Genomic DNA, 23,903 nt, shown 5'->3' on the forward strand with positions numbered 1-23,903 from the left:
TGCAAACAGAGCCTAAGCAACCTCATGCTTGCATTAACTTTTATTTCAAAAATTTTAGCTGGTGATTTCTTGTATCTTCTACATTCCTAATTAATGTAAGAGATGAAACATATCCGAGACACATTATTAGCTCTAGGCATGAAACAGTTAACAGCAGTGCACATGCCAAGGTTTTAACAAGGCTTAACAATAAAAAGCTTCAATCTCCACTTTCACTAGATTTTGTTGTTGTGGTTTTCCCTTGCTTAGGGCAATCCATCTGTTAATGTTGACTTCCAATATAGCTAAGCTCACACATGTCTGAAGAGCCTAGAACAGCGAACCTGAGCAGGAGCAAGCTCAGATGAACACTGCAGAGAGGGAACGGCTCGTCTGGGCATGGATTAATTGTGCGCACACGGGCACGCACGCGGGCACCAGCCAGTGCACTCGCCTCAGCTCCAGCTTTTAGGAAACACTTTCAAAATGCAGATTATAGTAGGGCAAGCCGAGCGCTTCAGTTTGCAATACCACATTTAATTATTTATCCTCTGGTTAGGTTTTGACAGCTATTTTAGATGCTATAATTTTTTTTAAAATTTACTGCTGATTTTTCTTAAGCCTATTGCCAATCTGGAAAAGAAAAAATACAATAAAGTCACTATGACAGCAGTGATAAAGCTTAGTAAATATTCATTGTTAAAAATGGCTCTGCACTGTGACCAGTGCTGGTATTCTCCCTGGGCCAAACTGGCTGTGTTTTCAATAAAACCAGAGAAGTATCCTTTCCCTTGAGCCCTGTTAGGCTGAGGCTGCAGTTGGAACTGTCATCCTCACACAAAAGCAAAGGGGCTGGGTTTTACAAACGCAAAGCCTAATTGGGAGATCTTCATGGCTGTACCCTTGACATTTATTAAAGCCTCATCAACAAAACAGGAAATAACCATACTAATTAGCAGACCCATATACAAACTCCTGCTTGCTGGGGTAAAAGCAGACTCACTTCCTATTGTAAAGGAAAGGTCCTCTCAGACCCCCAAATCCTGTTATGAATGAATTTTTAAAATTATCTTTCTCAGTAAAGAAAACTTTCATATCTAATATAACTTTTCAAAGTATGTTTTACAGCATCTCAGGTAAATCTCAGAATTTAACTGTTTCCAAGAAGTGGAGAAGGAAAAGCTCAATGCATACTTCTGATATAAAATATGACACCAAATTCTTTGTATTTAAAATTTTCTAAATGTTTCATTATGGAAGAGACAGTAATAACGTACAGAGGTGCCTCTATTTTGGAAGCAAGATGATCATTAAAAGCAATTGCTCTCTCTTGTTTATTGTTTATCTAGTCCTTACTTTAAATGTGTATCAAATTGCCTGAACTCCACACTAGCACTAGCCTTATACTGATACAGCCACTGGTAAGGATAATTTTAGAGATCTCGGTGAAGAGTTTCGTTTGCAGGATAAAGACTACCAGAAAAAGGATTAAATCTGACAACAGCACACTGAATTTCACTTATTTTAAACAGCAGATTCAGTACTAGATCAAACACGGTCTCTCATACACGTGCACTGTGAATACTAACATATATACTTATTTGGATGTAAACTTTAAAATCACCACTCATTAATAAAGAATTTATGTTATCTTATTCAAACACTATGACCAAAAATAAAAACAAGAGTAGCAACATCAGACTTATTTTTCAGAAGTCCTTTGGTTTGTTCGCTTTTGGGGAGGAGGAAAAGGAGAATTGAATGAGTGAGAGGTGAAGGAGTTCTTGGAGGGCAATCCCCACATGCCCCTTCCTGCCCACTGAGTTCACGTGATGTTTGGGACAAGAGCTGGGGAGAAGACACCTTTGGTTTGGAGCAGGGCAAACCTGTGAGGCTCTCAGTTCCCAGCTTTGTTGGTAAATTCAGCCCACAGAAACACGTGTGTGTCCTGTGCATACCCATCCATTAACACACACATGTATGGATGCATGGAAACAAAGCCAGGCACATATCTGCACTCCTGCCTTGTTTGCAAAGCTAAAGGACACCTGGTAGAAACTGCAATGATTACAGGATTTAGCACTGTACAGCTGGACAAACACAAAAACACAGAAAAGTTCAATTGTTGTGTCTGAACACACACCTTCAAAAGAAATCTTTAATTGTACCAAGGTGAATTATATTCCTTTGTATCCCTAGACTCCCGTATATAACAATAGGCAGCACTACCATATCAGTGAAGCAGAAAGTCTTTGTATTATTTATAACCTTACTTAAAATAATGACTTAATACTAATGTACAATTTCACCATCATTTAGCAATCATCTGCACCAGTTCTAAATTGCATTCCAGAAACTTTTGATAAAAACTAATTCAAAATCAAATTGATTAAATAGAAAACCCAGATTTTTATAATAAATAATTATACCTAGAGCAAAAAATAAATGTTGCTAGATTGGTTGGACTGAATTTATATACTTAATTCTCATTAGGAAGATACAGGCATTAAAAATCCACATGTATTAAAAACATGCAATAACAATATAATGTAAAAATAAATACCTGTATACTAAAAATAAGTACATATGCAGGTAAATATTTGTAGGGAAAAAAAGTGTTAGAAAACCTACTTTGTTTATATTTTTGAAATGAAACTGCCAAAATGAATCTGAAAACATTAAAACACTTGCCAAAGTTGAGACACTACACCTGTTACTTCAAATCGAGACTAGAAAGGATTAGAGAATAAAAGCCAAGACATTAGCATTGCATGAACTAGCTGACTTAAGAAAATAATAAATCACAACTATCTGAGCAAGGTTAAAGGCCATATGACTGCCAAAACAATTTATTAGAAACACAAAATTAATATGCCTTAAAATAAATGAGATGGGCTTCTCACAAAAAATACATTCTGGTCTATTCATAGATATGTATTAATCTTTCTCAAAACCAGTATTTAAGAATTAAATCTCAAATCCATACTTACAGATCTCTTGTTCTTTCCCCTCTCAACAGGGATGAAACCCAAATAGCATTTTTTTCTCCACACAAACAGCATAGCAGTACTTCTATAAACATAGCCTTTTAGTCACACTATCCAAACACAGGAAAATCATCTTGGAAACAGATTCACAGACACACGACTCTAAGCAGCAAAAATTTTTCCCTATATGTATATGAATGCAAACAGAAGTTTCAGGTGTCTTACCTGTGCCAGTCTTCGTTTTTCTGAGCTTGTTCTTTTCTCAGGATGCGATGTGTAGACAGGAACAGTCTGTACTGCACCAGCACTACACGTTCCACACTCTTCCTCACTCTCCTATGCAACAAAACAGATTTAAATTCCTTTATTTATAATCATTATCTGCAAACATCCCCTCCATATTATGCATGCAGAATGCATTCAAAATTATCTTGCCACAATCCATTACTGTCATGAAAATACCATCTGTAGTAAGAAAATCAAATTTATCTTTTCAAAACGCCAGATTTACCAGCATGGTCATTTAAAAGTTGAATTGTTCAAATGCTTTTGAAATTTTTCTTAAAATAGCACAATAAGTATCAAAAAATGGTTCCTTCTCTGTACAAAAAAATCTTACATGGAAGCAAAATTCCAAATGGGAAAAGCAGCTGCAAAATGCCTAAACCATCTACTCTGAGTTTGTGAGGTTGCTTTTGCAAAATGAAACTATTCATTCACCTTGAAACACTGCTATTGTTCATGTATCTTATGGAACTAAAACTGGACAACTGCACCTCCTGAAATACAGTGTACTGCAAGACTCTCCCTTCTCAAATTCTCAGCTTGAAGCAAAGGCTTTGATTGTGATATCAAAGCAATCAACTTTATGAAAACATACATCCTCTTAATGTATCTTTGAAGACCTCTGTTGTTCTATGATAAAATATGCAAACAATAAAGAGATTATTCAGTGGATGCATAGAATGACAGATAGTTGCCAGAGGGCTCGTTATGAAAAATGTATTGTTGAACAAAGGGCTAAGCATATTTCAAAAGTCATTAAAAACACAAATCTCATGTGATTTGTAAAGTATAAGCTTCAAACTGTACAGGAAGCAGTTTAAGAAAGTAAATAAAGTGTCCTACATACCTTGTGTTTTAACTTACTCTTCACTTCTTTTATTCCTTGCCTTGCCTGGTTTTTTGCCTGGAGAAATAAAAAGACTTAAATTGCTCTGCAGGACACTGGCTGTAGTCACAGAACATGCCTTATGATGCCATACTTATTTTGTCTTTTTTATAAACACCTGGTGATATAGAAAAGGGAAATAATCTTTATCACAAATTTCAAACATGCACTACCACTGTATTTTTTTATATTCATGCTTTCCCCACAAATTTAAGGATTTTTTTTTCAGTACATCCATGCCAGTGATGGGAAAACATACATACTCAAAAATTCTCCATTATTACTAGGGACAGGCTAAGAATGATCATCTATATAACTCCTTTATTTGAAATGCTCCTTTCGATTTGAAAGGGTATTTTAGCAATAAAGCATGTTGAAAAATGTGAAGATTTTTAAGATGACTGCTACAGTGTTCCAGTCTGGTAACTTGCAGGGCAACATCAACCTTAAGAGAAATGAAGTGATTTCATATGCAGATGGAGATTTTGCCCAGTGTTGCTGAACAGCACAGTGCTGCTATTTAGGGGAGAACTCTGTATGCATTAAAAGAGACAGACAAGAATCATTGTTGCATAGAAAACAGCAAGAATATTCTTCAATACAGAAAGGAATTATCAATATGGAATACCATGTTGTTAGGCTAAAAAAAAATGAGACAAGAGGGAGAGAGTGAGAGAAGGGGGAGAAGGAAACAAAATAAAGGATGAGGGTATAACATCAAAAACCCTAACAGAAAAAAAGGTGTCTTTCCAAAAAAAATATGGGAAAAAACTGCAAAAGTTTTCAAGGTTGTATTGAAAATAGGAGTTTTAAAATACATTCAAGGGCATAAATATCTAAAAGCCATCTATTTTCCTGTAGTTTTTTGTACACGGAAATTCAGAAAAAAAATTTCTTGAATCAAGAGGTCATAGAGTCTTTTTGATCCTCAAATCATACATCCATAAGCTCAGTAAGAGCACGATGGGGTGCCATGTACCAGATGCTAACCCGAAAGCCACTTTAAACTTTACAGATCCTGCTCACAGCATTTGGATGAATTTTGCAGTGCTCTGTTCTAACTCTCAGGGATGGTACCAATGACATTACTCAAAGTTCCCAATCAGTTATGTGGCAATTAGGAAATGCATATTTCAGTCCTCTGGTAGTAGGCTCCATAAAGGACAACAATGTAAGAAATTAAATGGGGTAGAAAAATGGATATCATATACATAAAGATCCTCAGAAGTTTACTGCAGTTTCCTGGCACATACAGAAGTTCACTTTGAAGAACCTTTACTATCAAGGGCATAATTATCAAAATTGAAGGCTGAACCACAGTCTAAGATAGTGCAAATGAAGAAGAATAATTTGCACATGAACCATTTTTTAAATTATAAATGAGTCCATGAATATGAAGTATATTTAATTTATTTACCTGTTTCTTTCCACGACTGCTGTGTTTTTAAAGTGATGTAAAATTAAAAATTCTGTTTGAAAACTTTACTTAAAATACTCTAGTACACACTGATTTACTGATTTATTCAGGACTATTTATAATGCATCCACCTAGTGAAACATTTGGAAAAGCAAAAAGGAAGCCAAAAATCTTTTCCTCTGTATTATAAAAGCAACTTTAAAACACTTCTCAGTTCATTTTTTTCTAATGCTGTTTTACCATACTGCATAATACAGAATAATCTCATATGCATCATGGGGTAGGCAGTCTTTGAAAAACGAGATTTTTTCAGATGAAAAGTGTAAGCATTAAACCCAGTTAAACATGAGCATTCCACTATCGTTTTTAAAAAGGAGCAGATGATTTGCTGCACACATTACTGATGCTTTACCACATCTTAATAGTGCAGCACTTACTGCCAAAGTGAAATTACAGCTGTGTATCAAATACCTAAATGTATTCAAATAAGCTTCTAGTGTGTATGAGGACAGAAAGAAAACCAGCACACTCATGCTTTGATAAAGTCTATTTTTATGTACAAGCTATCTAGAAGACCCTGAAATAACTTTAAATCCTACTGCTATATGAGAAAACAAATGAAGCTCAACACTTTCTACAGGCTGAAGTACTTCTTTGCAATTTACATATAAAATGCTAAGGTTTTTCAGCATTCAGAGAGAATGAGAGGTTATCAGAAATTGCAGTATTTTGATGTATTATTTATTTGAAATAGATGATCTTACAAATTTATATGCTGTTTTCACAGCCGGAGTGGCTTTGGTCATTGCTGTGTTGATCAGTGCACCGCCTTTCTGAAATACACAAAAAATGTATTTTAGTAATATTTTAACACAAGGCAAACCTTAAGACAACAGCAAGGAAAAATAAACTGTGTGCTGTGAAGAAGTAACAACCCTCCTTTGAAATGGGCAAGAGCAAGCACAGCTGTGTTTCCTCCCCAGCCTGCTGTCTGCAGCTACACAAGGGTTACAGTACGTCATTCCACAGCTGACACATTTATCAAGGCACTCCAACAGAATGATGGATTTTCAGTCTTCATTCACTGTTACCATTTCAAAATCAATTCAGATGTTAGGCTATTTTTCATGTGTTCCTATCATATTTATTATGCAACTAAAAAAACTTTGACCTGACAAGAAGAACTATCTCGTTTAATCAAACAAGAATTCTCTTAATCTAAAATAATGTATTTTATTAATGCTGCAGAATAACAAGGTTATACCAAGGGTCCTGTACTAGTCAAATGGCACAAATCCATATTAACAAAATTTCTATTTACTAGAAGGGATAAGCTTCTTATCAAATTGTCACACCTAATTCAGAGTCATGGAATGCAGCATGATACAGAAAGCAATGCAATCTTAGACTATACAGACATAAAAAACATGCATTTTGGCATTTGTTTTGTGTATGGGAATTTTTTTAAATTCTTCTATATAAAAACTCAAACAATTTTTGCAAATACTATGACTTGGTATTTCTTACAGAATGTACTTACATCTTTGTCACAAATGAACAAACTTTTACCATTTTCCCTACTGGAAGTAGGGAAAAGGACTGAGACCTAAAGGACAAGGTGGCCATTATAATTACTTAATCAAGTTTATAACTTCACTCTATATAATGACTTAACCAAGTTTATACCTTCACTGTATGCATCCACTGCTGATAAGATCTTGAATTTCCTGAAAGAGAAATGTCAAATTAACACAATCAAACATACATTCAACATTTTAAATGCTGCAACCCTCTTCACTATCAGAATAAAAAATGTACTTAGAGGATTACTTATTCAATTAATTCTTTCCAGATAGACAAGGAATGTAAAGATAAGAGTGTGTGTACACTAAGAAAGAAACTCAGGAATCTCTTATTGCTTGTTTTCTATTTCCTTTATAAAAGCTTGTTTTCACCACACAGTTTTTTATTCCAATTAAGGTAAAAAGCGGAATCAAAAATGATGATAAGGTAACATGCTTTAAGAAAGTATAAAAAGAAAAACATAACTCAAAGTAGAGAATAATTTATTAATTGCATTCAAGCATAATGATCCCTCTGGGCAAACTTTCAAACACAAAAATGACATGGACTCCAGAAGGTACCATGCCAAGGTATGAACATGAGAAAAGTTAAAGGGTTATGTCACAACTATACATTCTTGTGGAGAAAAAATCCTTTTAAATTATTAACTGTATCTACTTTCTTTCAGAACAAAAAACATCTAAAGGCAAGTGAGAGCTACTGACTTGTGTGGGACCACTGAGGACTAAACTGGCCACAGAGGAGCACCTTAAATTCTACTTGATGAAGTCAATACTGCTTCCCAGAGGTGCTTCAGCTGAACAACAAGATTAGGTCCATGATCCCTGAGAAAGTTTTAGAATACATCAGTCACTGGAATACTCCAGTACTAAGAGCTGCTACTGACCCCATACACGACATTCACTTTGACAAGAACGCTCTAGTTTCAAACAGTTTGGCCATGTTGAAAGGACCATACTGATATAACCTTACAGACTTTAAACAGCTTTTAAAACTCAAGTGTTCCCATAATCCACTAACTAATGCATGGCAAGAATTATTCCAATGGCTAATGAAAGCCAAAACATACTCCTAGAATATTTCAGAGAACTAACTGGATCATCGGAAAAGGTATTCCCAGTCTTCAAGATGACGTGAAGCAACATGAGTTCTTTAGGCTCATCATGGGTACTTCAACCCATTCCACTCAATTTTTACAAGCAATTTTGAGACAGCCAGACTCTCAGGAATGATGGCACAAATGAAAGCATTGCTTGCTTAGAGAGTAGAGACCCTCATGATCATTTTGATTCCATTAAGAATGGCAAAGAGCAAACCTAAAGCAGAAACAACTAATTTTTCATTTCTTTGATGTGGTTCCCTAGAATTGTCAGGGAAGGAAGCACATAGATGACATGTACAATGTGAAATCCAACCACTGCTGGGGTGTTAATGATATTGCATTAACCATAAATGCTTTCTTTAACATGGTATTTTGTCACTTCAAGTCTTGTCAACAATGTTCACGTATCACCTGTCTTGAGGTGTCCTTAACTCTCTCCACAGCTGATCTTTCTCTGTCACAACCTGACTTAAACAATTAATAGAAACAATAAATAGCATCACAGCAAATGACCAAGTTTAATGTTCATCTAGTCATGTAGTGACTCTTCAGGGATGACAATCAAAAAACAGATACTTATCTACAGACAGCCATGCTAACATTGCATTCCCTCAGCAAGAGCTGAACCTCCTGAAACCCTAGCAAAAAAAAATCTGAATTCTTAAAACAAATTACCATTACAAGGGAGTTTCAAATGTTTTTATTTTTTTCAGTTTTCCTTCTATTAGATATCAGACCAATAAAAAAAAAAGGCTGCTGTGGTAAAATTAATGTAATTAAAAATTAATTAACATATTCTACAAGAAAACTGAGTGCTAAACCAATCCATCACTATATTCTTGTATTGAAAAGCTCTTGAGAACTATACTTATATAGAAAAAAAAAATAATATAAAATAAAATTTCAATTATAAAAAGTGCAACTGTAATGAAGATGCCTCACAAGTTTATTTTCAGATGTAGACACAGAAATAAGTTTTGATCACTTTTTTAATTGTTTGTTTACGGAAAATCATAAAAAAAAGAAATTTAAGATTTATTCTTCAATTTTCTGGTTTAGTTAAACTTGTATATGTGCACAAATGCAAATTTAGAAAGAGATTACTTAAAGAAACACTTTCTATTTGAATTTGATTCAGTACTTTTTAAATTATACTGTCTACACTAAGAATGTGTTCACCTGTCCTTTTAACAGCTTGGAGCTAACAGTAACTTTCTGTGACTTTTCTGAAATCTGGGTTTCACCTGTTTTTTTCAAACCCTGGGCTTCCTGCTGAAGCTGATGGGAGTTAAGTCCGCAAAGAGATCATAGTTCTACCCCATTAGCGTCACAAAATGTCACCTTCAATTGCACACATATTGTTAGCCCTGCACTTCATAACAATAATGAGACAGCAGTTATGTAAATACTGAGTATGTGCCCTAAGCAATTTGTCCACAGCCTGGCACTATCAGCTTGTCTGACTTGAAAAGCACACGGGCAGTGCAAGGCAGCCCAGCGCCACCAGTAGAGCTGAGCGGTCCCTCCTGAGCAGAGCCAGGTGAGACACAGTTCACAGCCTGCCAGAGCACAGCCAAGAAACAAGCTTTATCTAACTTCCACTGCAGTTTTATTGCAGCCTCCTGACCCCTAACTGCAGTCAGCAAACGAGCTCTGAATACTGACATCACCTATCTGAATAATGGATGCTCAAAGTCTCAAATCTGCTTGCAGAGCGGCGTAACTTACCCTAAAATGGCAGGGAAGAAGTAAATCTCTGTAAAACTTAGCACAATTTGATCAAAGAACAAAACCCCAAATTATGTGCTAGATCCTAGCACAAGACACAGAAGGCAGAAGAAGGCAGTAAAAATTTTGAACAAAAGGAATTATGCACTTGGAGAATAAAAAAGTTATTTTTTCATGAGGTGCAGATGGCTCTGCAGCACTTGATAGTTTCTCTGTGGGGGCCAAATCCTCTCCTCAATGCGTCCCATTCAAGGACAGTCTTGCAAAGGAAGTCCATCCAAAGCTGCCATCTGCACCTCAGTGGAGTTGCTCAAATCACATAACCTCCATCTACTGAGGAAGCTTCTCCACAACTTTCAAGACTAACAATAAAATAGCATTTGTACAGTCATGCATATACTGATCCTATCTTTTGCAACCATCTCTTACACCTGGGCTGGTTTTGGCTACAGTAGAGTGAGCAGCTGTGTGGTGCTGGGTTTAAAACATGACAATACCCAAAATAACAATAAACCTGTCCTAAATGTTTAACAGAAAATCACTCCATAAACCTGTAAAAATCAGCCCTAGATTCAGAATGCACTCCTCCACATGGGTTAGCTGATATGAAAAGTGTTGTAACAATTGTTAGTGAACACAACTGAGGCAAACAACATAAGAAATAATATTTTTGTTTACAAAGAAGATAAATTTCCATGTCCCTTCTCAGATCATATATAAAAGTAGAAAAGCTTCTGCGTTTTTTAGAGTAACACGTTCATTAGAGAAAGCAGATTTCCCTGAACATTCAGGACATCACTGTGATTTCCGCACTGCAGGAATAAGTAGATGTGAAAAGAAAATGAAGCATTTATGGAAAAAATAATTACCTAGAAGTTAAGCAGCACAAATGTCAAAGTTATTTTGAAAATACAGTTTACAAAGAATGCATCATATATGTAAATATACAGTTAAAAATGTAAACACTATAGTGATATCTCATCCTACACTGAAGTATTACTTTACAGGATTAAACACACATATCTAATATTGCACACATCTAATATTACACATATATCTAATATCACATATTTAATACACTGGTGTAACTAGATACATAATAATGTGTATCCCAGCAGTGATTTGTTAAAGGCTAAAACCTTTCCAAGAATGAAGGGAAACAACAGAACAGTAAAAAGATCAATGATGTTTAAAACTTACAAAACATCATGAGGACATCATGTCAAACAGTTCCCAAAGAAGTGTCAATGAGTACTCCCAAATTAATTCTGTACCTCCACAAAAGCCTCCTGCTGTGATTTCTTCTTCAAAAACATCAGAGAATCCTCTTCCTGCATTTAATTTTGATAGCCGACCATCAATAAACTGGAGGTGAAAAACAAAGGGTCACACACACTTTCTTGTCTCTTCTGTTGCTTCACAGTGTTAGAATTTTAAATGTGTCCATTACAATGGAATCTGTATGATCAAGGCCATTTATGTCTTAAGGATAATACACTGCTCTCAGATGGACTTCACATCTTTACACAAGAGCAGGTGTAACTATGAGCAGCAGGAATATAGAGTATAGATCAAGAAAATTATTTCTATTTTCTGTATTTTTCTAATGGAAAGAAAATAATTTATTTCCTTAATTACTAGTAACTCTGGATTTGTCATCATAACCATATAAAGGTCACCAACCCATTCCTTGATGTCCTGCTGTGAAATCATGGCTCCTTTTAAGCACTAACCCTTATTTAGGTTATGCATCTATTTAGATGCATATTCCAACAGCTATCCTCATGTAGAGGTTTCAGCTGCAAGACCACATGAAATTGCAGCTACAAATAAGTGCATGTACATAGATGAAATGATCCAAGTGTGTCAGAAAAAGTCAAAACTAGAAAATTAACGATTAAGCCACTCAGAAGGGATGAATACATTCTTTTCAAGAATTATCAGGCTTCGAGGCAGTAGAACAAGCACATTCCTATAGATTTAAAATTCTTTCAAGAAGCAAGCCCTCCCTTTTTGTTTTGGAAAGGCTAACTCAAGTCTGACAGATAAAGTGAGAAAGCAATTTTCCAATTACACACTACATCTTCTAGCAAGAATTATGAGTTATTCACTGGTACTAAACAGTACATAGGAATGAACCAGAATTAATTATTGGGCTGTATCATTTTTTATGACTGATTATCCAAACAATGTCAGTGACAATCTGATGCCTGCCAATGAGCAGACTAGTGACATGAAAAAACAACTTCCTCAAAGTACAAAAATTCCAGAAGCAAGAATAAGGTAAGCATGAAGATATTTCTCTCTTCCTTGTCTAAATTCCTTCTTATTTCTTCATTTTACTCCAAGCTGGCCTTTTTCCAAATAGGTTGGTTCATGGTCAGACCACTGTGGGATCACTGGATTATTTCACAGTAAGAAAATGAGATAAGAGCACCTTTAGCTACCGCTGTGGAACAAAAAAAAAAAAAAAAAAACCAAAACCAACAACCTCCACTCCCATCCCTTCCTTTGAACTGTACCACATTATCTCTTTGGGGAAAGTTATGAATTCATTCCATACTATAAACTAGCATAAGATTTATGGACATACTCATCATCTGGTAAAATCCTATCAACAGAAGGCTGAGACACTGACTGAATATGAGAGGGTCACACCAATTGAGTATTTAATGTAAATACTGACAAAGAGAACTGTTAGCAAAAATATACTGGAGACATTATTTAAAAGAAATGATAAGTGTTATTAGTGGTGGTAGTAGTAGTTGGTACTTTTGAGTAATTTACTGTTAATGGTTGCACTTAAACTGCTACATGAAAAGAATAGCATGTGGAATTACACATGAAATTTATGGGTTTTCTCTTTCCATTTTTCAAACCCACAGACTGAAAAATATGGGCCTGCTCTTCCAAGAAATATATTCACTTTGAGGTCCAAAGAACTCTTGGATGACTACCTCTTTCAATGAAAAACTAGCAATTTTGTTACCCTTGGATTTTAAGGTGACTAAAGACATTATCCTCAACTGATTTTGAGTTCTCAAACCAAAAGAGAGACTACATATATACAGAGTATCCAAGTAATTTTATCAATTTTAAAACCAAACAGTTCTTAGAAGCAAAGAAAAGATCATAAATGTGATTTCCACAAAACAGCAGTTTATATTTCACAAGAAGAGAGCTCAGCTCATAAAGATGGTAAATGAAATTTGAATTACTAACAATTTTCAAAGACTTCTGATTTCTGCATTCATTAATTATTTTTCTAAGTAACACTTTCTAATAACATGTTAGGAAAAAATCCCAATAAACATTGCAGATTACCTTGCTGACATAAGTACACTATTTAAGAAGATAATCTGGCATTAGGCTTCTGGCTATTTCTAAGAATGAATTAATATTTTCCCCGGACACTCATGACAACTATTTGACATATTAGATGCCATTATTAATTACTATGTTTGCAGCTTGATACAAAGGTTAGTTACCTTCCATGATAACCAAATTAAAGGGACAAAGCAGGGATTTCATAGAACAGCACAAATAAAGCTCACTTGTCAATTATGGCAAAATGGGTGTATTTAAAGTACCAATTTTCTGCTTGGTCTAAGTTTAAGGCTGCCCCTAAGAACTATTTTCTATTTAAAAGACTTTCAGAGCAGAATAAAATACAGTTTGGTCTCTTTGAATACAAACAACTTTGAAAACAGCTCATTTGTCAGTGGGAAAAACTGGAGAAGATGCAGCTGGGCTGAGGATTAACTGAATAAGTAGGAGTAACCTTTGCAACAAGAACCAGAGGAATAAAAAAAAACTACTACTACTATTAAACCACACACATCATCAAAATTGTTACTATTTCTTAATCCTCTATTATTTCCTTCAATTGAAATAAAATTAAAACAAGCTATAAACAAATTGTAAACTGATTCTGTTTAATTGAACACATTAAAGTGTAATGGGTAAGTACAGAGCCAGCCCATTCATGGCAGCTAAAGGTTTTGTTTCAGTACTGCCAGTGTGATAATGTTTTAGAAACATTGCTTGTAAGCAGCTTTTTATTAAGAAAATTTCATGCTACCTTATTGCACAGAGTAAACCACACTTCAATCAGTTACTTCTTCCCATTTCAATCCAATCAACCAGACTTCAAAAGGTTTCAGATTTCTTATTGCTTATTTTATATAACCACAGTAAAACTGAAGGAGCCCCATTTTGTGATCATGTTTTCAGGGGGCTTGTATAAAATACCATCCTCACCCAAATCTTTACAATAGACACTAACCTCTGATTAACACCAAATGCTTTTTAAAAATTAGAAGATTCTACATATAATAGATTTCCCTAATCTATCATGGTTGTTTATCTTCAAAGAAGTCCCCTTGAGTATTTAAACATGAACTCTCATGTATCAATCATTCCAGGCATTTGCAGGCAAATATATATTTTCATGAATCTTCTCATTTCATTCACATTTTCCTTGATTTTCATAAAAGTCTAGTGATAAGTTTAACACCCTTTTCATGCAATGGGGTCAACTGATGAAAAGAGAGAAGAGTTACAGAATAAAATCAAAGAACAAAATCCATTTCAAAGACTGTAATCAAACTATAACTGAGCTGTGCCCAGATATTCAACAATTTGTCCTCTATTAATTCAAATTCTGCTTTAAGAGATCAGCTAGAATACTGTTCAGACCACCCCTATAGCTCAGGTTTGTGACATTCTCTGTGTGCATATTTCGAAAAGCCTAGAAAACAAAACTGCAGTTGCAGGATGAATCCAGTTTTTAAATACAGACCAGTGAATTCCAATTTAAGTTAAGCACTCTGCTGTTCAGGCTCTTTGGGCATGAGCCAAGAGAGCTGAAAATGAAGTTCAACCATCAAGCAGAGAGATCCCTGATTTTTCTTGTTAGTTGGGTTGCTGACTGGCTCTGCAGAGATGCTGCACTGGCTCTGCACCCTGGGGTTATTTTTTTGTTCAGTTTCACCACCACTCCTTTGAACTATAACTGCAGACATAAAAATACAACAAATCTGGGATGACTGTACCCAAAGTACTTGTATTTAGATTTCAGCACAGACTTTTGTAGGCTGACAGAAAGGAAAATGTACTTAAACACGGATCTGTTTTAACAGAAAATCCTTAAATATGGGCCATTTGCCCTCTTATACCTGTTTAAACAGTTGAAGATTAACAGCTGTTTCCAGGAACTGCTTAGTTGTACTGGAACGATGCTTCACAAAACTATTCTCACAAAAAGTTATAGGCTCTCCCTAAAAATGAAAGAGGAAAAGTAAGGATGGTGAGCATAGATATATATACTGTAATTCAGTCCAAAAATATGTGTCTGCACCAAATTAATTCTATATTTATTCTACCAAGACATGAGAAGATTGATAAATACATTGCTGATTTAACAGGAAATGATTGAAACACACATCTATTTTATTTTTACATAAAACAAAGGCTACAAACTGAAACATGTTTATGAAAAAGGTTTAAACATTAACACTTAAACAATAAAACTTATTCTCCCACATGGGAAAAGTGAAGAACCCTCGGATGATGAAAGAAGATAAACAAGTATTCATTGAAAAGTCAGAGCTTGTTGCAAAAAACTGAAAACAACACTCATTGAAAGAAAGAAATGTTAATGAAAATCTTTATAAACAATCAGATTCTTTCCTCTGTTTAAATGAAATTCCCTAATTTCATTTAAAATTTGCTGTCTTCAGTATGCAGACCACAGACCACTGGATGTTCCTGAGGAGCATTTCTCCAATTTTCTTATTCTTTCCCATACTTTGTGATAAATACTTGACGCTGTTTGGCGTAACTGGACAAGTAATTATGAAGTTTGCGTGGCAAGGAAGGTACACAATCAGATTTCACTGTAAAGCTGAAAGGCCTCTCACCCAAATTTACAAAACCAAAATGATTACCTAGCAACAATTACCAAAGATCTGAGACACAAGACTTGGAATGCCACAACGTGCCCCACCCAAATCTACCATTTGAAATTTTACTACCCAGAAGCTGCATCTCCAGTGCAGTCCCACAACAGCATAAAAGATACCTCAACCACTAAGAAAGATCAAAGGCAGCTGCTACACTGACCTTCACAACAGCTCCAGCCACTTTAAAGACGAATGCATTAATTGCCATGATCACCCCAGCTTTGGGCTCCTAGCCCTGTTTAACTCCGCCACATGGCACTTCTGCACTTCATCATTCCAGCTGACTACAGGGAGCTGCTTCCAGAGTGTCACCAAGCACTTTCTCCACGAGACTCAGCTGAGTTTGCTGGAGCAGTTGTAAATTATTTTCAATTCCTCCTTACACCTTGTTTTTAAATTGCACAAGTGTGACCCAAGGGAATGTTGCAGTAAAACCACTGTGATGTCATTTTAAAATCCATTCTTATACTATCAAAAACTTCCCTTCTTCCAAGTCTTTCTTTTCTTTCTGACCCAGCAAAGTATTTAAGTACAACAACAAGTCTTGCATCCTTACTTCTTTATGGAAGCTGATTTTAGAAAAGATCTCTCACTGGAAGAACTAGAGACTTAGATGTGCACAATCATTGCCCTGTCCCAGGGTAGCTCAGTGCTCTGAAACACAAACCCAGCTCAGTACAACACACAGCACTGTGTTCATCCAATCTCCAGAAGCACTCAAGTTATTCCCCCTACTCATCCCAAAATAGCTGGTGAACACTGTACACATGCAGGGCATGCTGGATCTGCCAAACAGCCTGAAATATTTGTGGTACTTTAAATGGCACTGCCTTCCTGACCCACTTTGCATTAGCTATTCTTGAGCTCCTAAAGACTCTTGTCTTAAGAAGATGACCCCAAGCTACTTAGCAAATCAAAGTGCATCAAAACAAATGGAACAGTCACATAAGACATAGTATAAGACATAGTGCTCCTGAGGGCAGACTCTCTTCTCAGTTCTGTTGCTCTTCCAAGAAATTTCAAGGCAGCAAATTAAAAGAACTCCCTATATATACATACACACGCACACATACATATATCATATTTATTTAATTATTTGTTGTTGTTACACAAAGGAAGCACTTCTGGATACAGAGGCTTTGTAGGAGTGCAGCTCTGACTAGATGATGGCTCATGACATACTAGGAAGCATTAAATTTAGGAATAAAGAGAGAAAATATTTTCAAATTAAACTATTTAATAAAATAAAAGCTAAGCTATGGTTCCCTGTGCCAGTCTCCCAGTTCTCTTGGGATAGATGAAAAAGGAGAGGTTATCTCCCTACAGGAGAGAAAACAGGCATGCTGGCTCTGCCCTTTCACACCAGCCAGGGAAGAGAGAGCAGCCAGCCAGTTCTCCTGACGGCACTTCTCATGGTGGAGCCTTCTAAGAGAACACCAGGAAATGACAGTTCAATGCTCCTTTTTAGTGCATGGCTGTAATATTTTCCCAAATACTTTCCTGTAGTCACTGAATGTTTCAGATACCTAGTAAGAATGCATGTACTGGTGCATCTGTTCCCTTATCAGTACAGCTCAGACACAAAATAACCAAAGCTATTTCTTTGTTGAAAATTCATTTAATTCTATAAGGAGTTCACATCCAGAGGTCATACATATTATTTCAACCTGCTGACTGTGAGACTGATTTAAAAATTTGAGTAGGTTTAAAGCTCCTACCTGTTCAGCACTCGAAAATGAGAAAATCTGTTGAAACCTGCAGAAATTCCACATGGAAGCTTTCTCAGGCTATCTGTGGTAACTTTAATGAAATTGCATTAAATAACACTATTAACTCCTAGCTGTTTTATTTGTTCAAGGTTCTCACCAACAAAATTGTTTTCCAAATCTTCAAGATCATTCCTTGCAAACACAAAGCCTTTTGAAGCACTATTCAACAAGTGAATTATTGAATTACTATAAACAAACCTAGCTCTCAATGTTTTCATACATAAAGCTTATACCATTCCTGTTTCAGCAAATACAGCTGACTACCTTTAGAAGCAGAGTTTTGGAGGAATGCTGCACTGATATTTAACTGCTCAGCCATCAGCTGGCCCCTGTTGTATTGATCTACAATGTACTTTCAAAACAAGTTCGATCTAAGCCCAGTGGGGACTCTGTACTGAAAAGTAGACAGCTAATACTCACACCAAACAATCTATGCCCAAACATGATATCTGTCCTTCTAACAACAGTTGCTATAGAATTTTCTTCCCCTTTCATAGCTTGCCACACACAGCAGGAATTTCTGAGTCTAAGCTACATTCACATTTTAAGCAAGCTATTTATACAGACCTCAATGGAACATGAAAACTGAGCTAAACCAGTGTGATCATTTTAAAAGGAATGAAAAACCCCTAGATTAGAAGGTGTGTCTGTGCTTTCTAAATCTAGCGATATTTAACTTGAACAAGAAGTAAAAATACTTTTTTATTGCAGAAAACATTGCCTCACTCTAGCATGACTCATCCCACTAGTAGTTGGATTGCAACAATTAATATAATTTCATTTTGATATTAAAATTCCTCTTCTTAAAAATTTCTGTCATAACATTCAGACATAATGGCCAAGGGGTAACTGAGCATGTGCCTGCGAAAATTTACAAATAAATTTTTCCAAAATTTGTAAATTTTTTGCAATCAGCCAAAAAACCCAACAAGATTCAGACATACTGATATTTCTTACAGTTAAACTATACCGAAAACCAACTCCTATTAGCACAGTAACTACATTCAGAAAAAGACCAGTAACAGTCCTTGACACAAAAGAACCAATATGGTTTTCAACATGTGAAATAGAATTCTTATAGAATTCAAATAAATAGGCATAACAGGTATTACAAAGGGTGTTTCTGGATTTAAACACCAATGATGTTCTGCCATTTCATTACTGTATCCTGCTGTACTTTTTATACCTAACTCTTGGGGCAAAGGTAAACAACTCAATACCCACTGCAAGAGATATCTGCAATTTTGAAATTCAATTATAATGATTTACTATCTCCTCATCCTCAAATAATTCAGGTGTATTCTGAATAATTTTTTCCAATAAAAATTTTATTTATTTTTTTGTATTATTCTGATTCATTGTAATTGAATACAACATCTGATGTCACTGCTTGTCAGTACTGGCCCAAAGCATCCAGTTAACAATCAGTTAAAGAGAGGTCTGACAGGCTGTGCCATCTTCACCATGAAGGTTATCCTGGTTATCTCCTATTCCCTCCCTGAACTCCTACTGCTGAGCATTCCAGAGCAAGCCAGCAGCCTTTGCTCTTCATTTCATTTCTGATGAGTGATGTTATAGCCATCACAACTTGAAACAAAGCTGTTCTGGTTTTATTTCTTTTAAGATCCAGAGCTTCAAGGCCTTTATCCCCAAAAGAGGGGAAATTATACTCTATCATTGTAAATATTGTTATATTCAGTGTTTTTCTACTCGTTCTCTGTTCTCTTATCTACCACTCCCTCTCCAGACATAGACTGGGACAGACAATAGAATTCTTTTAAAGAATTCTTTATGTCACATATTTTATTAACTGACCATATTGCATATGATTTATGAAAAACATGTACTAGCCTTTGCCTTCTTCTGCCCATGTACACGCAGGAAGAAGGCGTAAAGTAAAATAGCTGGGAAAAACACATCACACATAACCTGATAACAAAATGACACAAACTTCACAACTGCCCTATTTGTGTCTATGTCCCACCTATGCCTTCAATTCTGAAACATGGAACATGCAGTATTATACAGAAGAAATCCCCAAAAGCTGGACTACTCAAAGAAATTAGGAGCAACACAACGTTCAAGGCCAAGTTGTGGGCACTCAAAGTAAACAATATCTCAAAATGGATTGCAGCCCTTTATGTGAAGGAGACCATATACAAAACCACTACAATTCACCATTCCATTGATAATACTTTTTTCTGGATTATTTTTAGGTCATTTACCAAATAGCACTAAAGAAATTTTTTCAATCATCTCCACAAACCATGTGTGAGGTGGATTCCTTCTGGATTAAACCAAAGCAGAGTTCCAGCTAGTCATGGGTATTCAGCATTCAACACCAGACTAGAACCAGAACCCCAGTGAAGGCAGAAATGGACACTGTGTGAATGTCAGGTCCTTAGCACTAGTTGGGCTGCTTTGCTCTACAGATCCACTCCTACTACACAATATTTGCTAATGTAAAGTGTAGCATATAAAAACTACTCTTAACAGTTATATCAATGTGACAGGTTAATTTAGTAATGATTAAATCAGAAAAACCAGCTATTTCTTCTTTTACTGGATTGTTTCATTATCATTTAACATGCACAAAAAATTATTATAAACTTCCTCTATTACATGTCATATTTCCTGTCTGTATTTGAGTAGTCAGATTTTCCATATGGTCCTTTGGAGGCCCATGAACTCTCTGCAAGACCCCTGAAGATTCCCATTTTGCCTTTCACCAATCATTTTTTTCAATAATTGCGAGACGTTTGTCCAAGACATATTGCTATACCGGGGAGAATCTGTCCTGTGCTGCAAACAAACAGTTGCACAGAACGAGTGTTCAGTGTGATGAACAGCGTTTGGAGTGAAGTGTTGGATGAGTACAGACACTATTAAAGCTGTTCTTTACTCAAAGTGAATATTAATGACAGTTGTTTCATGTTTCAAGTTGAAATCATACAGGACACACTGTTGCAAGGAAAATAGTTCACTTAGACATGTTTTTCAACTTTCAAGCAATTGATAAATGTCCAAATACATTATTTTATTTTTCACTGAGAGATTTTTGATCCTCAGAACTGTACCCCAAAACACCTCAGTTCTTGATTTTGAAAATATAAGTTTACTTATAGCAAGAGTATTTCAAATCTATATGGAAAATATTTTTATTTAAGTGTTACCCCCACAAACTTTCTACACAAATACTACTTGAGTTCCTGAAAGAATGTAAATTAGGTCTGTAGCTGTGCTTTAAATTACCTTATTAGACCAGGCACCACAGACTCCAAAACAAAGGGAAGTATTTTCTTTGCAATAGCAGTTACCAAGCTTTGAGACTCTTGACAAAAATTCCTAATACAGCCAAATGTGATTTGATTTTTTTCAGCTTTCTAATTCACAAAGGAAAAGGCAAATGCAGAATGAGCTGAATAATCATGTGAAAATCCTCTTAATTTCTACTAACCCAGAGTGAAGTAAATTTTTCTTTCACAATAAAAATTCTGTGAAATACTGAATTAGTTAAGATTATGTGAATGCTCAAAATAACAGTTACAAGGGGGCTTTATTTATTTTTAAATATGCTTTGTCTTTGAACAACTTGATATCAATCCAAGATATGCTGGTATTTGCCAGCAGACTTCTGCCTGCAAAGATATTTTGAAATAACTTGTCTTTAAAAAAAAAAAATCAGGCCACAATGGTTTCATAAATATCTTTCTTATATGCAATCAGCGGAGCCAAAACCAGATAAATCTGCACAAGAAAATAATGCAGAAAGAAAGACTTCAAAGGTCATTTTGACAAATGTTTGCCAGTTGAAATGATGCACAGTGCATGGTTTCCAATACAGTACAAATGTAGATCTCAGATATGCCAACAGCTTAACTGAAACAAAATGGGAACCAGTTAAAAGGAGAGCTCATTTCAAAAGAGATGCTAACCGGGTTGCTAAAGAACTTGCACACTCAGTTCCACATTTACCAAAACAAAGGACTGACAGAAGCTTATTTCTGGTCAGACTAGAGCTAAGGACAGAAGCAGACTGACATCCTTCTGTTTGCACATATCCTAAGTGTCCAAAAGACACTTTTTGACTGAACAGCTCTTACTGCAAGCTGCCATGAGTTGGCATGGACTAATGTCCTCACCTTTAGACTAAGGAGAGAACTACATTCAGGTGATGGCACTATGGAATAAAGGATAACTATCTGTTTTGTTGAAATTATTTGCTTTATTGAAACAAGCAGTGTGTTGAAACCCAGCAATTTCTAAAACAGGTGCAGCCCTTTCTGTATGAAATGCAAATGGGATTTCCATATTGTAAGACAGCTGTTAAACACCAGCACATGAACTAAAGCTGTACATGACTGCATGCCTGCATGGGTTACCTGCACTCTCACAACAGTGGCTCCTAATGGCACAGCTTTGCAGCTCCTCTGCAAACAAAATGTCCATGGCACAAAAGACTGCCTGGAAGAGAACCACTTGGGGAGAAGGAAGACCTAAGGGCCAAACTGTATTTTAAAGATCCTCCCAGTAAAGCCCTCTTCTGGAATTAATAACTATCCTATCCATTTCCATCAAGGAATACCATAGGTCCTTAGAACGCTCTTCCCACCCCCACACAAATATCCACCCATGCTCCACACACCTACCAGCTTTACTAACTTGATTCCTCAAGTGAGGATGATTTTCTCCTGTCAAATCTGAATTTATCTAAATCCATCAGACAACCAAACATCCAATCCTCAGAATTTGATTCACTCAATGTCATCTCAGTGCATTTGATCAAAGCAACCACTACCAGTAGTTTCCAAGAAAAATAGTCTGGACTGATGGATGAAATTCATCTCTAAATTTTTTCTGATAACTTACTTTATCTTCAACTCATATTGTTTTATGAGCTTTCATAATTTCTAAAGAACGAGTGTCACCTCATTATTTAGAAATTATGAAAGCTCATAAAACATTAATCAACTGAATACCAGCAAAATGTGAAAAATAAAAATTCTGAGATTCTGATGAGATGAAATGGGTTTTCATTTCTCCTATCTTCCAAGCATAATCAAGGTCAGTGTATAATAGCAGAGATGCATGTTTGACTCATATCTGGCTTCTGCTAGGAAAGAAGCTTCTGCCATCTAACACAACAAAACCTCTGGAAAAAGGCTGGAGTCTGAAAGGCACAGCCCCTTCAGTTCTTCACCACACTAAACTAGGTGAGCTGTGTGTGAGCAGCTTCACTAATAAAATCTGATTTTATACTTAACAAATAACAAAATTGATACAAACAGGAAAATAGCTGACTTTGGACGAGTATTTTTCAGCTCAATTCACTGTTGAGAGATGGTGGTATCTTCCAATTCCTTAGCACAGAGTAAGATTTAAAATAGACTATTCCAGACCGGCATAAAACATTTCACATTTTGCTTGAAAGACTGAGACCCTGCTCTTATAAATTCAAGGAAAAAAGCGACAGGGCAGCCATCTTACTGGTTTGTATCTCAGTGCATCTCTGTAGGATCCGAAGAGCGCTGCCTGTGCCCGAAGGAAGGCCTTGGCCACTCCGTCGCCCGTGGCTGTCGACTGCTTTTTCAGTTTATTTTTCAAGGCCGAGACCTGCGTGACAGAGTGGAACAGTTAAATTAACACCTCAGAAATTGGTACAGCGAGGTATGAACCCAATCAGCAGGCAAACCATAGTGTCTATAGGTCAGCCAAAAATTCATCCTCCTCCTTGATAGCTTATCTTTTTAACTGCAAGGAGCACCTGCTGGCCTGTTAATTGAAATGAAGGCAGGGGATGATGGTAGAGTGCTAATGCAGATTGGTTTATGCTCTCTTTTTTTTCCCAAGGCCTCTTGACATAAATAAGCTTAATTATTTTACAGTAAAATGCATGTGAGTCACTTTATTGCAGATTTTTGTTCCAGCATAATATGTATTTGCTTGCTTGTAGACAGTTGGATTGGTTTTATTTAAGCTATGAATGTTTATTTTTAAAGACTTTTAATGGTCACTTACTAGTCAGTGCCAAGGAGCATCTCTCATTTTAGGTCAAATTCCTATCTTATATCATTTCTCATGCAACATGGGAGTACCTGCTAAAACAGTCAAATAGCTGAGAAAAGTTTTTTGTAAATTCAGTGTAACAAGGCCTACAGAATTGTCCTTGAAGACAAATGTGAAAGGGAAGGAAAAAAATCCCC

General features: G+C 35.9%; 1 protein-coding gene across 2 annotated transcripts in view; it reads right to left on the minus strand.

The window, feature by feature from the left end:
• The window catches only part of DENND1B (DENN domain containing 1B), a 147,360-nt gene that overhangs the window by 15,682 nt on the left and 107,775 nt on the right, over positions 1 to 23,903 (minus strand). For both annotated transcript variants that reach the window (XM_054285843.1, XM_054285842.1), the window contains 7 exons: positions 23,188 to 23,313; positions 15,146 to 15,247; positions 11,243 to 11,333; positions 7,241 to 7,281; positions 6,319 to 6,387; positions 4,099 to 4,155; positions 3,192 to 3,302 (listed from right to left, as the gene is read on the minus strand). In XM_054285843.1, the coding sequence (XP_054141818.1) occupies positions 3,192 to 3,302; positions 4,099 to 4,155; positions 6,319 to 6,387; positions 7,241 to 7,281; positions 11,243 to 11,333; positions 15,146 to 15,247; positions 23,188 to 23,313 (597 nt within the window). The remainder of the gene's footprint in view (positions 1 to 3,191; positions 3,303 to 4,098; positions 4,156 to 6,318; positions 6,388 to 7,240; positions 7,282 to 11,242; positions 11,334 to 15,145; positions 15,248 to 23,187; positions 23,314 to 23,903) is intronic.

This window comes from Melozone crissalis, unplaced genomic scaffold (genome assembly GCF_028551555.1).
Source record: "Melozone crissalis strain CALT ecotype California unplaced genomic scaffold, PUWL_Pcris_2 ptg000045l_1, whole genome shotgun sequence".
In the NCBI taxonomy this organism is placed as follows: Eukaryota; Metazoa; Chordata; class Aves; order Passeriformes; family Passerellidae; genus Melozone; species Melozone crissalis.